Raw genomic sequence first — 17065 nt, 5'->3', positions numbered from 1 at the left:
TGTGGCTTACCTCCTCATTCTGACCTGGTAGCATTTTAAGTTTAGTCTGACCATATTTACCAACACCTACTAATGGTCTGCGCTTTTTTGTAACCTAAGTCCTTCTTTAGCCGGAGGCATGAAGATTTTCTTTCAGAATTTTTTGTAAAAGTTTGTAAGTTTTAATTCACATGTAAAATTTAAACTGCAGATATCATTGTGTAGCCTGAAGGCGGCTCTCATCTCTCGCCTTTCCCCTGCTGGACTGGAATACAGCCTGACTGCCAGCCTTCTGTTTAGTTCCATTACCCCAAGCCTCTGCCAGTGCTGACCACTGCTTTCCCTACACTGCAGCCTTACAACTGCTGTCAGGCTGAGTCAATGTGATCACTGCAGCCTTACAACTGCTGTCAGGCTGAGTCAATGTGCTAAGCCACACGTGTTTCCGTTCCAGAGATCCCTGCCTAGTGATAGCCAGGGGGCAGACTGCTTCCAGTGTATTCCAAGTCACTTGCTCCAGCCCTGTGTGTTGAGGCCTCTCTCTCCCCATTCAGGCATTTTGGTGTCTTCGTTGAGACTCTTTTGACCTCTCTTGTTTGTCTACTTCTTCTTTTCAAAAATTTATTTGTTTACTTAATGTATATGAGTATGATGTCATCATGCACACCAGAAGAGGGCATGATGACATCATACTCGTATACATTATCATTATCATCTGATCCCATTACAGATGGTTGTGAGCCACCATGTAGTTGCTGGGATTTGAACTCAGGACCTCTGGAAGAGCAGTCAGTGCTCTTAACCACTGAGCCATCTCGCCAGCCCATTAGTCTACTTCTTGATCCTCTATTCCTCTGCCTGTATTTTGCTCCTACTGTCTTACTCATTATAGTTAAACAATAAATCTTGTGATCAGCTGACAATGATTTCTTTTTCAAATGTTTTTCACTATTCTGAATTGTACTTCCATATATACAAAATTTCAAAGTTTACACTTAATGTTTTTACTTTTAAAAAGTGCCTGTTGGGGTTCTGGTTGGGAACACACTGAATCTATGAATGTCTTGGGAGAACTGGCCTTTAACAGGCTCCAGCCTTCTGAAGGGCAGCCACACGGCACCATTTCAAAGGAAAGCTGCGTTCCTTCCCTCAGAAGTGTCTCATGTCCACTATGGAGGGCCTGTGTGTCTCTCCAGCTACATACTTGATGTTTTTAATGCCATTTTACATTATGAAACATCTACATTTTCAAAAAACTTATTAGCATGCACAAATTTAATTGCTTTTCACATTGAAATGTTTTAGAAATTTTACTAATTAATTTTGGTAGCTTTCAGAAGATCTACAAACATAAGCAAGTGTGTGCTGTGAATTTAAAAAGTAGTTTCTGTGGAGAGTCTTTTGAAGTTTTTTTTTTTTTTTGAGTTAAGGTCTCAATTTAACTTCTTATGTAGCCCAGGCTGGCCTCCAAATCACAGAGTACTGACTCCTGAGCACTGAGATTAAAGGCATGCACCATTACACAAAGCTGGGTAATCTTTTAAAATTTGTATGCCATCATTCTCTTTGGTTGTCTGGCGGATGGGCTAGTACTTACTGCCTGGTGAGCCTTAGGATTGGAAGGAAACATTCAATATTATACAGTTAAAGGTGGTACCAGAGAAATTTTTTCCTCTGCCTAGTTTGCTAAAATTGTTTAAAATTATAAGTAAGTATTAAACTTTTCATCTATAAAGACAATCATGCTTCTTCTCCAACAATCTGCTAAGCCAGGAATCACACTGCTGTATTGTTATGCCTTATGGTACACTGGTCCTGAGGAGTCACTGTTGGCTGTTGCTCATCTAAACTGTTAATAGTCTATAGAACCCAACATCTGCACCTGTATGTACCCAACATCTGCACCTGTACATACCCAATATCTGCACCTGTATGTACCCAACATCTGCACCTGTACATAATGGAGACTGACCTGTAGTACTCACTGAAAACCTCTTGTTTGGTTTTGTATGTAACAGCCAGGCTGGCCTTAAAGGTTGAGTCCAGAATCATACCCTACTCTGTGAAAGAGATTTTAGTACCATTTCTCCTTAAGCTCTTGATAAAAACCACTTGGACCTGACATTTTCTTTGTGCAAAGATCTTATTGTTGTTTTGTTTTAAATATCAAATTTAATTTCCTTTTGTCCTAAGAACAGATTTTTTTCTTTTCATTTTGTGTCATGTTTTATAAGTTGTGCTCGTCAAGAACTTTCCTTCTGCAGCTAGGATTTTTAATTTCTTAGTATAAGGTTGTTCACAGTTTGTTCTCCTACTGTCCTTCTGACGTAACCAGGACATGTTGTGGTACTGCCTTTTTATAGCTGATACTGATCATTTGTGGACACCATCTGCCTTGATCCATCTTGTTAGAATGCTAGTACTTTTATGCATATTTCACAGGAGTAACTTCTGATTTTACTCACTTTCTTACTGTACTGACTCGGCTCTTGGTATTCTTACTCCCCTCTTCTACTTTCTTTATATTTAACTTGCATATGTACTTCTAACTTTTTAGGTGGAAATTTATGTTGTTAGCTACATATTAGTTTTCCAAGCAGTATGGAAACAGGTAAAACTCAAAATGCCCCCAGAGGAATACGGTGACAACCCAAGGGACATACTGATAGTCTCTTAAGCTGTCCTAGTGCTGGGCAACAAAGAAAAGCTGTCCTTCGGGGATAACAAACTCATGAAGTGGAAATGAAGTCAGGTTCGGAAAAGATTTACAGCCAAAAAAGCCCTTAGCTTTCCACAGTCCATTGTTGTGTGATCTCATTAGGAAACACTATATATCTCAACACAGGCCCTGAACCTCTGCGGAAACTCCATGGACGAAGAGTAAGACCTCACTGGATACTGTACCTTTTCTACACTTGGGCTTTACTTTGGACGGCTCTTCCTGCGACTTCCCGCCATCTTGTATGGGAAGCACCATGTAGCACATCAGGTCCAGAACTTTCTCACATGTCATCTGCAGGAGACAAGATCACGGGTCCTAACCCGGAGCCAACAAACAAACATCTACAGCAAAGAAGCAGGCAGTGTGTGTGCATGGGGCTTTGTCCTCCCATGACCACTGCTCAGTGGTCAACAGTGAATGCAGAGAAAGCCACAGTCAGATTAAATCTATGAAACAGAGGGAACAGTACTCTATTCTCCACTGTTAGAAAAATACCCTGACATTGTATATACTAATAAGCATACATGTTGCCTATCTCTAAACTACATAGCAACTATAAAGACAATTTGGGATACATGATATCGTGTGTCAAAAATAAAACAATGAACAAATAATACTGAAGCCCAATTTCAGGGAAGTTACATTAAGTAAAACACAACTGTTGTGCTTCTCAGCAGCAGGTTAAGTAGCAGGTCTGAGTGGTAAAGTCAAACTCAAGGAAGCATCGACCTGAAAAACCACTACAGGAGAGATGTCCCAGGGTGCTTGCCGCCCAGTACTCACTCGGTACTCTCCCAGAGCAAAGTGACACGTTGCCAGCTGGATGAGCGCCCTCTGGTGTTCTAAAGTCCCCTGTCCTGTGATCTGTGGCTGAGACAGGGATCCTTGGAGAGCTGCTAAGTGATGCAGACTGGCTATTGCCTTCTTATATTGACCCTTGGAAAGACACAAAGGCAGCAAGCATTGACATTAAAATACACACACACACACACACACACACACACACACTCTTACACTTCTGAGTTTATTATGCAAGAAGTAACAAGCAATGTAAGGCACTTACATCATCATCTCTGGAGGAGAGGGGACTTAGCAAGAGAATCTAATTAATGCTAGATGAAGTTTAGAAGCAGCCATCCCTAGGAACCCCATGTACACCAAGAAATGCTCAAGTCCCTACTATAAGACACTAAAGTTTTTGCATATAACCTATATATACCCTCATATACACTTGCAATTACCACTAGTTTACTAAGACAATTAAAATAAATGCTACACTACAAAATAATGACAAAGGGGGAAAGTCTGCACAGGTTTAATAGAGCCACAATTTGCTGTTCAAGTATTATTATCCACACTTGGTTTAATCTGTAGGTGTTGAAGCTACAATACAAAGACTTTCTGAACTCTTAAAAGTAAATAAAGTAACAGCTTAAGCAAAAGGATAGCTCGGCCAGGAGAGTGTTCACACCACAAGCATGGAGACCGCAGTTTGATCCCTAGAACTGGGGTGGAAAACTTCATCATGGTTGCATGCACTCAAGAGGAAGAGACAGGTGGATTCCTGGGTCTCTCGGAGCCCTGGACCAGGAAAAAAGATCCTGTCTCAAAAATTAAGATGGACAGTCCTTGAGGAGGAATAGCACCCAAGGCTGTTTTCTGCTCCTCACAGGAATACATACACAAGTTAGCGCAGAATTTGTGATAAAGCACATTTTAGACAGGTCATTTCTATAGAACCAGCTCACTACTTCTTATGAAGGGCAGAGGCAGCAAGCCGTGCTATGTTGGCATCTGGGAAGTCTACTCTCCCACTCTGCTAGCTACAAGAAGTGCAGCGGCTGGATGGCGGCACAGAAGAGGGATTAGGGGCTTGAACAAGCCAGCTTCTAGTGAAGGAAAAATACTGCTTTTTTGGGTAACCCCTACTCAGATAGACAAACACTACATGCTCTCTCTCCTATTCGGGTATTGCAGGCAGAGGTCACGAGACTAGAAGGGGAAAGAAGAGCTGAGAGAGGGAGGGAGGGTACCAGAGCTTATGATGTCAGAGGTGGAAGGGCAGGCACAAAGGGGCAGGTGCGTGGTGGAAAAGACATAAGCAAATTCTACTTAAATGCCATAAGGAAACCAAAGATTCTGGAAGGTGTTTAAAATGGAAAGATATTAGTTACAAACATGGAGTTTCAAACATTATTTATGCCATCTTCAATGTGCACAAGGGCAGAGATTAATATGTGCATGGGGAGTTCTTGCTTCTATACACAGGGACAATAGGAACATGACTGGACACAACAAAAGTCACCAAGAAGGTGTCACTGTGAGACCCTGGAGATGAAAGTGGACGATAATCTCACAACCACAGAATACTACAAGACGTGAGGCAGTGGACTAGCCCTAGGGAAGCAGAGCGCACCCTTACACTAAGAGCAGCTTGCAGCATGCCACCCTGCAGACACAGAGGGAAAGGCCTGCCACCCTACCTGGTAGATGATCATATCTGTGAGGAAGATTCTTAGCCACAGCCAGGTGTCCGTCTTCCAAGCCAAACAAATTCTTGTAAATTCTGTGTGAGAATTCAAAAGCACATTCACCCTAACTGGTAAACACAGAGGCAGCAGAGGAAAAGCACACACACTGATAAAAGATGGATGGTTCTTCTTACCACTGCTCTAGACTTTCTGGCAGGCAGTAAAGCCAGGGACACTTCCCGCTGACACGCGAGGACTCCTTTTTTCACACTGTCCTTACTTAGGTGTACGTGTGCACCATGGTGCAGGTGGGGAAGAGAACACAACAGCAAGACTCGGGTGTCTCCTTCCACCTGACAGGTCCCAGGTCATCAGGCCAGACAGCAAGGGCCTTTACCCACTGACGCTATATCACCAACCACAGGATTTCTATACACCAGCATCTGTAAGCATGTACTATATGCCAAGAAGTAGACTTCCCATGCTTCACCCCATGTATCTTGTTGTGTTTTTTTCTAAGACAATGTCTTATGTACTTGTACCAGCCCGTTTATCCTTTTTAAAAAAGGACGATTTGGGACTAAAGAAAATTTCTTTCAAAATAATCCCACACATATTCACAATAATAAATCAAACAAAAGAAATGGAGGCTATCTTCTCTTAGAAAATATAATACAACCTACCTGACTTGGGGATGTCTGGCCTGTGACAGGAGGCCAAGGGATGCATGGCCACTGCCTAACAGGAAGTTAATGAACCCTCATTTTCACAGGAAAGCAAAAATTATTGGCTAGCAAACCCAGACTCAGGAGGACCTCTGTCAGTTCAAGGCCAGCCTGGTCTACATGGCAGGTTCCAGACCACCCAAAGCTACGTAGTAAGACTCTGTCTCAAGAGAGAATAGGCTTTCTCCACGTTTCCAAGGCAACGGAGCTGATGGTAGACCAAACCCATACTGCCTGTATTGTGCACTGCTGAGCACAGGCAGCCTTGGGAGAAGGGAAACAGAGCAGGAAACGGATGGGAGCGACACACACAGGGAGACACCAAACACCATCCTTGCCACTCTGCCCAACCCTGATGGTAGTGCTCCATACAGTAGGGGCTCAGAGATGAGCGGTCATCTGAATAGCAGTGGAATAGTTTCGTGACCAAAAAGGAATCCTATGGAAGGAGTGAATGCCTAGACCCGGCACTGAGCTATGAGAGCTGCCACTGAGAGATTACGTGATGTTGACAACAAGCAGCACACACTCACCTTTGTCGAGGAATTCCAGAGAGTAGAGTAACTCCCAGCTCTCCCTGGCCAGTTTGAAGCTCTCCAGTACTTCCACGGAGTTGCTGAGTTCGGCTTTACTGACAACAATGTGCCGATTTCTGCCTTTTGCTGAACACTCTTCGTCATCGGAACTCTGCTTGTGGGACAGGAAGAGTAATGCTTCACTGAAGGTGACTAAGTGCGATCGTAGACTGAAACATGATTTAGGTTTTGTTCTGAACACTGTCTTCTATGGCTTTTATATTAAAGAATATTACATGTGCACAGCCTTTCTAAATTAACATTGATCTCTGATGATCAATGTATGATTTTCATCTTGATACTCGCATATAGTCAAGTTGTGTCTTTAAAATTGTTTGTTGGTTTCTGAAGAGAAAATTTTATAAATCCAAAACACATCAACTTAATTAAAGTCAGATCAAAGTAGATTCTTATCCTGAGATTGTGTAAGTGGCACTCGCTGTAGTTTCTTTTCCTTAATGTGACATAGATTTGGTTCCTCAGAACAGTCTGTCACACAGTAGAATGACCTGAAGTCTGAGCATTCTCCCCATGAGTGCCCCTCTTGTCCTGCACACATGTCCAGCCCATATCCATGCCCCCTTCCGCTCTGCGGTGAGGTGTGAATCTGTAATCTGCGGTGAGGTGTGAGTCTGTAATCTGCATGTACCTACTCAGGAATGCCCTCAGTGATTTACAGGAAAGATTTCTACTACTCTCCATTTCATGTCATACAGAAGAGAAAGGCCACTGTCAAAAATGTCACTGGGCATGGCTAGTCACATTGTCCAAACAATCAAGGTAAAACAAGTTATTGAGGCTGGAGAGATGGCTCAGCAGTTAAGAGCACTAACTGCTCTTCCGAAGGTCCTGAGTTCAAATCCCAGCAACCACATGGTGGCTCACAACCATCAGTAATAATTTGCCCTCTACTGGTGTACCTGAAAACAGGTACAGTGTACTTAGATTATAATAATTAATAAATCTTTAGCCAGAGCGAGCAGAGGTCCTGAATTCAATTCTCAGCAACCACATGATAGCTCACAATCATCAGTACAGCTACTGTGTACCCATATACATAAAATAAATCTTTTAAAAAAAACAAAACCAAAAAAACAGGTTACTGAGCTTCATGCTGTCAAAAATTTCTTCAGTTAGTTATTCTACCCAATCACTTTCCCAGGTCGATGCCAGTTAAGCGGTCCCTAGCTTTTTACCACACCAAGGTCACTATAGTATGTACAGAGGTCTCAGTGAAACAGTTCATCCCCCAGCTGATCTCACATAAGACCCCCTCTGCCGTGAGCGCTTCCTTTCTTTAAAAATAATAAAAAAACATACATACATATTTTCACTGTTTTGAATTATGTATAGGTGCACGCCTCTGCGTTTGGGTGTGTGCTTGTGAGTAGAGTTGCTCTCAGAAGTCACAAGTGTTGAATTCCCTGGAGCTAGATAGAGTTACAGATGGTTGTGGTCACCACACATGGGTGGTGGGAACTAAACTCCAGTCCTCTAGAAGAGCAGCAAGTGCTATTAGTCCCAGGTACCTCCTGTCTAAAGATCTTTCTCTCTGCCTTCTGACTTTATTGTCCTGCTGCTCCTTCCACTGAGGAATGACACCTTAACACACAGACACAGATACATACATACACACAGACACACACACACAGACACACACACAGACACACACACACACAGACTCACATACACACACAGACACACACAGATACACACACACACAGATTCACACACAGACACACACACACAGATACACACACAGAGACACACACTTTTCACAAACAAAGCCTAACCTCTGGACATCCTATTTCATTAGAGTTCTGTTCTATAGCAAATAGTGATGAACTAAGACCCTATTTACTATCATAAATGGTGAATTCTATAGTGTGGCAACAGGTAAAAGACAGTTCTGCTTCCAAATAGGTCAGACACTTATGAAAGAACCCCAATTTTGGGGGAAGACAGTATAGCATTATGAAAAGCAGCAAAAGTTTGAGAAGTCCAGCTTGAAATACATATGGACACTGAAGCTCTGAGAGGAGGCACTGATGCGGAAGGCACGGATGGAAGGGAAGACACGGATGCGTGTGCTTGAAAGCAGGATCATCGTTTGGTCAGTTTCCAGGTCATGATGTGAGCTGCTCAGTGAGGCTGACCAGGCTGCTGTTTCCACCGAGGCCAGCACCCATCACAGCATCCTATGCCAGCAGCCAACAGCAGCAGCCAACAGATCTCAGGTGGTTTTATAAATTAATCAGTACCGATCAGTCAAAACAACTCAAAACAGGATTCCTAGGCCTTGACACTTTCCGGCTGCTGGCTGTTCTGTATGGTATAAGATGGCTGGCCTAATCCCCAGCTTCTACCCATCAGATGGCAATTACCAATCCCTCCTCACAGAGCCACAGCTGTGACAATCAGGGAGACAGAAGGGGTGCAAAGTTGCCTCCACTGAAGGCCACTAACTTACACTTAATTATACTATCATTTAATAAGTTGTATTATTTTAGCTCCAAAATCACATTTTACAAAGATTCATCTCTGGCAAACGATACACACAACCTGTTAGCAATTAAGTGGAAAGGGTTACCATGGTTTTTTCTCTTCCCTCAGCTAGCTTCCTCTTCTTGTGTATGTGTTTACTGCGATCAATTTCTACATCACCATACACATTGGCTACATCTTCCAGAAGAACTAGCGGAACCTGGCTTGGGGCGTTAGGACCTGTGCAAAGGACACACGTGAACATTAAAAATAAAGTGAGAAAAACAGTAGTGAACATGAGAGGAAGTAGGAGGTCAAATGCCACATGAAAATAAAGCTTTTAAAAAATATGCCCAGTGTGACTAGGTAAATGCGAGCGTACACACAAACAGGGAAATGGCTATATGAATCCATACTGAATAGTTTATAAAGGTGTCTTTCAGTGTGGAAACAAATGATGGTTCCTTCTTTGCATTTGTTCTTCTGTATCTGTGTTTAAGCAATGACCATGTAGTATAAAATGATCATGAGTGTTACATGCACATCCTAACTACATGCTCCAAGCAAAAACAGAGCATATGAAAAGCCATTAAGTCAACATGCAATACATATGTAATGTATAGTTTAATTAAATCTTTGTCTATTGTGCTGTATCCATACAATTCTGTTTTCAGGGTTTTTTTCTGAATTTTGTGTTTAGGGCTTTTTGAGAATGGATGTAGGCTGTTCTTGAACTCCTGATCCTGTGTTCTCATTCTTCAAAGTGTTGATTTCCTTTCAAACAGGAATCAGTATCCCTATTTAGTTTTATATGACCACTATAGGTCTTAATGTAGAAATTCCTAGTGAAAAACATTTATATAAAAACTTAAGCCAACCTAAACCAAATAAGATCATCAATGACAAAGAGTAGTGGTGCTACCCTGCAGCTCTTTAATCCCGCGTGCGGTGGAGAGCACTGTAAAACCTGTCTCCTTCCTACCCGCATTAAGCCAACATTTGGGGTTTTACCCAAGACACATGCACTGACCTTGGAAGAGAGACGGCTGTATGCTGCTGACGTACTGGAACGCACTCTTGAAGAACACCAGCATCGTGGAGTAGAGCACTTGGTTCTTATAGTTGGAGTGAGCTTCGCTGTCGAAGCTGTTCATGTACCTGCAGAGCTCCTTCATCCGGTGCAGCATGTCGCTACAGCTTCTGACGGGAGGGGACAAGATCCACTTACTGCCAGTTAGCAAAAGCACGGACTAAAAGCGCCTGAGCACCACTGCACTGGCCAGAGGCAAGCAGGTATGAGGCTTAAAAGCTTTAAAATGAAGCTTTAAAAAATGATTTCTATGACTTATTTTTGTTTTATGAACATTAGTGGTTTTGCCTGCCTGTGTGAGAGTGTTGAATCCCCTGGAGCTTCTGTGTGGGTGCTGGGAACTGAACTACTCTGAGTGCTCTTAACTGCTGGGCCATCCCGCCAGTCCCTTAAAAACCTGTACAAATTCACATGGTATACAGTGATAATCTGATATAGTATATGATCAAATCAGGGTAATGAACATGTCTAGCTCCTTAAACACGATAATATATATCTTTTTTTTTTTTTCACAAAGCCCAGTATAATATTTTAATACATGTGCACCATATATAGATCAAACCCCAGGCTAATTAAATTTCTTTTTGAGACAGAGTTTACTATGTTGTCCTGGCTGTTCTGGAACTCACTATGTAGATGTACTTGGCCTTGATCTCACAGAGATCTACCTGCTCTGCCTCCTGAGTGCTAGAATTAAAGGCGTGTACCACCAGGCTTGGCCCTTGGATATTTAGGTTTCTGCTTTCATAACGTTACTTGGGAAACTTCAAGCTCCTCTATTCAAATTCTGTAAATTAAACATTTTACTAGTATAGCGTTGTGGTTCATCAGTGGAGAGCTTGCCTGGCATTGTAGAACCTGGATTCAATCCTCAGCACCACACAAGGTATGTTATTGTAAATAATCATTGCCTTCTGCTCTGTGGGACACCACAAGTTATTTTTCATAATAATATTTAGATATTGTTAGCTAATGTTTGATTATTTCCCTCCCTACTACCATTCCCAGGCACATACAATCACACAGCCTATAGTCCAAATGTCATTTATTAACATCCATATAAGAGGGAACATGGTAAATTTATCTGACTTACTTTATTTATGTCATCTAGGCCCATCCATTTTGCCAAAAATGATGTACTATGAAGCCTTATAACTAAATAATACTGTAATATACCTAAATCACACATTTATATTTTATCTATTCACGGGTATTTAGATCGATTCCATAACAGAGCCACTGAGAGTGATATAGTAACAAACATAAATATGCAGATGTATCTTTGATATGCTAATTTCCTTTAGAAACAACAGCTGGATCATAAGGTAATCTGTCAGATTTTGTGGGCCACCCCCACTATTTTGCATACTAGCTGTACTAATTTACAATCCTGTCAACAGTTTAATGTTAGTTTTTCTCCATACTAAGGATTTATTATTTCTCATATTTATTTCATTATACTAGTCATTTCAAGTTCTTCTGAGACACGTTTACTCATATTAAAGTTATTCCTTATTGTTTGCATGAGTGGTGAGTTCCCCCTTCTGACCTGGAGCTATGAACAAAGACAGCCTCATGACAGAGTATGCCAGGTTATTTATCTCTTCTCTGCATGACTTCACACAAGATCAGGCTCTCAACATCATCTCTTTTTAAAATTACTTTGTTACTACTACTACTACACTACTACTATCATTATTATTATTATTATAAGACAAGGGTATTATATTATTATTATTATTATTATTATTATTATTATTATTATTTTAAGTCAGAATTTCTCTGTAAAGCATTGGCTCTCCTGAAACTCACTCTGTAGATCATAGCCTTGAAGCCTGCTTTCCAGCACTGTTTTACTGTGTGTGTGTGTGTGTGTGTGTGTGTGTGTGTGTGTGTGTTTGCATGTGTGTGGCACAATGAACGGGTGGTATGAGAATACAGAAAGAGCATGTGCATGTGAAGATCTGAAGTTGATGTCTAAAGTCTTTCTTGGTCACTTTCCACAGTTTATAAAGGGCTCTCACTGAGGCTAGAACAAGCCAGTTCAAGCTTGACTAGCTGGTTAGCTTGCCCCAGGAATTTCATCTCAGCCTCTTTAGTGCTGGGATTACAGGCAGCTGTCGGGCCTGCCCAGCTTTAGTCTTGCTCCTCACACTTGTGCAGCAAGCACTTTATTCAGTGAGCAATCGCCCATCCCCATCCAATACCATTTTAGGCATTTACCCGTCAGTTAGGAGTCTTTGGACCAGATAAAAAAACTACCCTCTTCTCTTGCATAATTTCACCCCAAAAGTGTATCTGCGCATGATACTGATTTTTTAACACACTAGTTTTGTTTTCTACACAACCAAAAACTTTGATAAGCAATTCTATAAATAAACTCTTCATTACCGTCTTCCTTTATCCATCTGCCATTCGCATCTCATTCCAACAACATTTAGAATCTTAAACAATCTCTCCCAGGGGTCGACGATGTGGGATGATTTCTCAGTCAGTCCTTCTATTATGTACTTCTGAGAGCTACGTTTGCTAGGCGACATTAAATCAGATGTATCTTGTGCACCTGACACGTGAGAAAAAGTAAACTACAATTAGTAAGTATTACTACTTATGTGTTACTTGACAGAGAAAAAAATCTGACTCTTCATTCAAAAGACAAAAGTACTGTATACCACAATGGGGGGGGGGACTTATAGGAGTGGGAGGAAAAACTATACACAACCAAAAACCAAAAACCCCATAAAAAACAAAAAACCCATAAGCTACAATTATTACTACTTATTTATGTGGCACTAGACAGAGAAGACGAAGATCTAAATCTCCACTCAAAAGGAAGACTACTGAGCCTGGCACATCGGCAGCACGGGGCCCTAGAAGGGGGTTCCCTAAAGCTCATGCTGGGACTGAGAAGCTCTGGTCACCCAGGAGCAAAGAGCTAGAAAAGAGGCGAGAGGAGCCGGAGCTGCAGAAGAACTCCAGGACACCAACAAAGTCTGGAAGAGACACTAACAGCTCACAGAACAGCACAAGGAGATCCTGGGAGAAGGGCTGCAGGCGGGCGGGCGCCTTGGGGAACTGCTCCTTTTCAGGACTGTGCCTCCTTGTGCTTTGCTTAGTCCTTATTGTTTTATCTCAGATGTCCCTCTAAACATTCCTTGTGCTGTGTACTGCTCTATACCTTAGGGGCAGTACGTTATTCCACATAGACTTAGCCCATGGCATAGTGGGCTATACCATCTAGCTTGGTATACCTATGCTGTTCATACAGTAAAATCACTCACAGCACACGTGTGGGATGACTGTACTGGCTGGTCAAAGCAGGAAGTGGCTTCTGAACTATGGCGCCTGTGTGACGTCAAGGGGTAGAACTGACTACAGAAAAAAAAATCTCAGTTCTTAATTATTATATACTTTTTATCCTAGAGGCATCTTTTAGAAAAACTACCAAACTAGCACACATCCAGAGACTGACCACTGGTGAGACTTCTAGATGACTTTAGCAAAGCTAGTCTCAGCAGGGTTATAGGATGCTTGCACCTACCTTGATGCTGATTTTCCAACTGTGTGGACCGAGTGACATAGTTGATGTAAAATTCAGCTGCTTTGTTCAAGTATTTATATAACAGATTGGCAGGCAAGCGAACATCGTGGTTGTTGATTATGAGAGGAAGGACATCACAAACTGTTGAAAGGAGGAAACGGACTCATCAGGTTGTTTATACTAGAGTTCAGACAGAAATGAATTCATTTTCCTGTTCACTGAACATAGTGTCTAAAACATATAGGGGGAAATCATTTGTGGCACAACTATTTAAGTCAGCTATACAAACAGATATCAGTGGAGGGAGGCAGGAAGGAACATGCCATGGCCGTAGATATGACGCCATGGTGAGAGATCTGCCACTGGCCTTTGAGGAGGCTCAAGTGTCCTTGACTAGGCTTCATATGTACACATATGCTATACACACGCTATCAGAGCATGTTAATAACACTCACTTAAGAGTTGTTTAAAATGCTTTGCAGCTTGAGAAAATAAAAGCAGGACTAAATTTTATGATGAAGAGTCCATCTGCTGTGTACGTTGACTTAACCCCTGAAATGACAATTCCAGGTATTCCACTTACCCCAAAGAAATAATACAAAATCCAACAGTTCTTACCAAAAAGCTTTCTAAAGCAGTTAACAGGAGAGTCCTGTTCTTCAATGGTCTCAGCTTCCAGCAGGGCCTCCCCGAGGCCAACCTGTTTCAGAATTAAAAAATCATTAAAGTGTGCACAGTGTAAAATGTCAAAATTACAGGAAGAAGTAGTATTCTCTGATTCATCACACAGATTTTTCAAAGAAACAAACAGTTCTACTTTAAAGACTGGAAACATCACAGTACATAATTGACAGTGCCCAGCAGATCAAGCTCACTGGCTACCTGTCTACTCTGGTCTCACTCTGCTCTGAACTAGAAAAGTTAAAGGGGTAACAAAATGTCCACAGACACTCCAGCACAACACTGGAGGGAGAATAGGTAATGATAGCTGGAGAGATTTTCTAAAAAACTGGAAACCAATTTTACGCTGTCAAGACATGCAAGACTAACAATGCTTACTCTCGGAGACCCCAGAAAACAACTACACAGTTTGTGAAGCACTGGACAAAATGTCTTGGGGTTTCAGATCACCTTCCTCTCACAGGTGCCCTAGCACAGCAGAAAGTCTCTTATCAAAATGCACCCAAATGTTCAATTCATTCCCTTTGCAATGCTCTGCAGATCTCCCAGAGCTCAGGCGAGAGCAGAACAGGGAAAAGATCACATGACACACAAGGTGAAAAGGCACTGCAATGATCAAAGAATGTATGGGATGAGTGGTATCCCCCAAACTCATATCCACTGAGGACCTAAGAATACATTTATTCTGCATATTCTGTGTGTGTGTGTGTGTGTGTGTGTGTGTGTGTGTGTGTGTGTGTGTATACCTGTATCTAGCCATGTGTGGCTTACAATAGGGTTATGGCCTAGGAAATGCATTAGTAGGAAATTCCATCACAAACCATACTGTCACTGGATGGTATAATTTCACAGGACCACTGATATGTACATAAACCATTATTGACCAAAATCACATTATGGGCTACATAACTACATAGCACACCTTCAGGAAAAAGCATTCTATGTAGATAAAGTTAGTTAAAATGAGGTCATTTTGGAATAGTCAAAATGTAGTGACTGGCATCCTAAAGAATGTCAAGGAAAGAAAGAGGCACACAGAGGAGAGGACCAGATCCCAACAGAGCCAAGACCTGGAGCGAAACAGCTAATAACTGACACCACTGGGAGAATATGTCCTGGAGCCTTCAGGGGGAATACCAACACCTTCCTTTAGGATTGCAGCTTTCCGAATTGTGAGAAAATACCTACTTTTGGTGTTCTGTAATGGCAGTTGTAGAAAGCTAATCAAGGAAATATGGAAAAAGTTAACTAGGCCAGGCACCAGGAAAAAATGACATGGGCAAAGTCAACAACAGACTCTGAATAAAAGGAATGAATGTTTTGAATCACAACAACCTATTGGCTACTGGAAGTTACTAAACATTTAGAACTCAGTTTCTCTTGGGGTACGTAACACCAACCCACCAACATTTGCCAATGGCACTCACTACTCATCCCAGATTTAGTGAAATGCCAGACTAGATGAGCCAACGCAGTGCAGTGCAGGAACACTTGAAAATGTATCTGTTAAAACCATAAAACTCATTTATTTCAAATTCATGTATTTATGGGTCTGGGGTGGCGAATGTGCCATCATGGTACTCAGGTAGAGATCAGAAAACAGTTTGTTGTAATCAGTTTCCTTCTCCCACCATGAGGGACTGAGGGGTGGAACTCAGGCTGTCAGGCTTGGCAGCAAGCATTCTGACCCACTGACCCATCTGGCCAGCGCTCTCTCACGTAAACGCAAACACATTAGCAAACGCAATGGGAACAGGTGACTTTCTACTATTCAGACCGCCAGTGCATACATACTACTTTTGACATTTGGGGGGGCTATTCCTTAGGCTGACAAGACTGTGTGTCAGGAGCCATCTAGGAGAGGCAAAAGCTAGCAGGTGACTTTTCTGCAGATGGCCCACCATTTTTGCATGGTCTGTGATGGGTAAATTCTGAATGGCCTTCAGAAGTCTCATGTCAGGATTGATTCTTACCGCTGATAGCCTTTCCTAGACACTATTATATTAGTCTGATAATTCCTGAGCATTAATACACCCTACTGGGCAGATTTTCTGCACATCAACAAAGATGTACTCTCTTGTAGCAATGCTAAGTAAACAAATTGATGATTTCATAATTCCTAACAAGGATTCTATAGACTTCCTAAATTTATACAGGTAATTTTGAGCCCTTTTTAGAAAAGGCTACACAATTAGGGCTCTGTAAACCTTCATGTATCATGGGCTAATTGCATTAGGATAGAAAGCAGGAGTGGACAAATTTATGATCAGGGAAAACATCCCTTCTGGGTTGGCTGTGAGACCATTATCTGACAACTGAAGTTATAAACGGGGAATGGATGATTTATTGTAGGTGCAAGGACAGAAGATAAAATATTCACTAGCTTTTTCTAGACAAAACTTCAATACGAATCAGAAACAAGGCAGATGATTTGCCTCTTGACAAAACTGTGCTCACTGAAGACGTAAGAATTATTGTTTTAGACTCTTAATGAACCTGTGGAGCTAGTGACAGATAATGAATGCTTAATTAGATAACCAATCTTAATGGAATCACATGTAAACTGCCCTGTTGTAACTTCTTATTCAATTTACGATTTGAATTTATATTTGAACTTTTGAGAAAAGATGCTTAGAATATGACATCATCATGAATCCTAAAAAAAGTACAAGAACTGGGAACGATGACAGTGAGGGCAGAGCAGAGAGCAGGCAGGGCAGAGAGCGGGCAGAGCAGAGAGCGGGCAGAGCAGAGAGCGGGCAGAGCAGAGAGCGGGCAGAGCAGAGAGCGGGCAGGG

At 41.8% G+C, this 17065-nt stretch overlaps 1 protein-coding gene across 8 annotated transcripts in view; it reads right to left on the bottom strand.

Moving 5' to 3' along the window:
* The window catches only part of Ints10 (integrator complex subunit 10), a 34174-nt gene that overhangs the window by 11170 nt on the left and 5939 nt on the right, over nucleotides 1–17065 (bottom strand). For 4 of the 8 annotated variants that reach the window (XM_031340004.1, XM_031340003.1, XM_031340007.1 and 1 more), the window contains exons 5-13: nucleotides 14206–14287; nucleotides 13588–13728; nucleotides 12438–12609; nucleotides 9987–10156; nucleotides 9063–9196; nucleotides 6431–6587; nucleotides 5185–5267; nucleotides 3485–3637; nucleotides 2884–2992 (exon numbers count right to left, since the gene is read on the bottom strand). In XM_031340004.1, coding sequence (XP_031195864.1) covers nucleotides 2884–2992; nucleotides 3485–3637; nucleotides 5185–5267; nucleotides 6431–6587; nucleotides 9063–9196; nucleotides 9987–10156; nucleotides 12438–12609; nucleotides 13588–13728; nucleotides 14206–14287 — 1201 coding nt within the window. The remainder of the gene's footprint in view (nucleotides 1–2883; nucleotides 2993–3484; nucleotides 3638–5184; nucleotides 5268–6430; nucleotides 6588–9062; nucleotides 9197–9986; nucleotides 10157–12437; nucleotides 12610–13587; nucleotides 13729–14205; nucleotides 14288–17065) is intronic. The other 4 variants (XM_031340002.1, XM_031340006.1, XM_031340005.1 and 1 more) reach the window with 1 other exon arrangement.

The sequence above is a fragment of the Mastomys coucha genome, unplaced genomic scaffold (genome assembly GCF_008632895.1).
Source record: "Mastomys coucha isolate ucsf_1 unplaced genomic scaffold, UCSF_Mcou_1 pScaffold22, whole genome shotgun sequence".
Lineage (NCBI taxonomy): Eukaryota > Metazoa > Chordata > Mammalia > Rodentia > Muridae > Mastomys > Mastomys coucha.
Note: the sequence above shows the minus strand (reverse complement) of the source record. Positions and strands in the feature narration are given on the sequence as shown.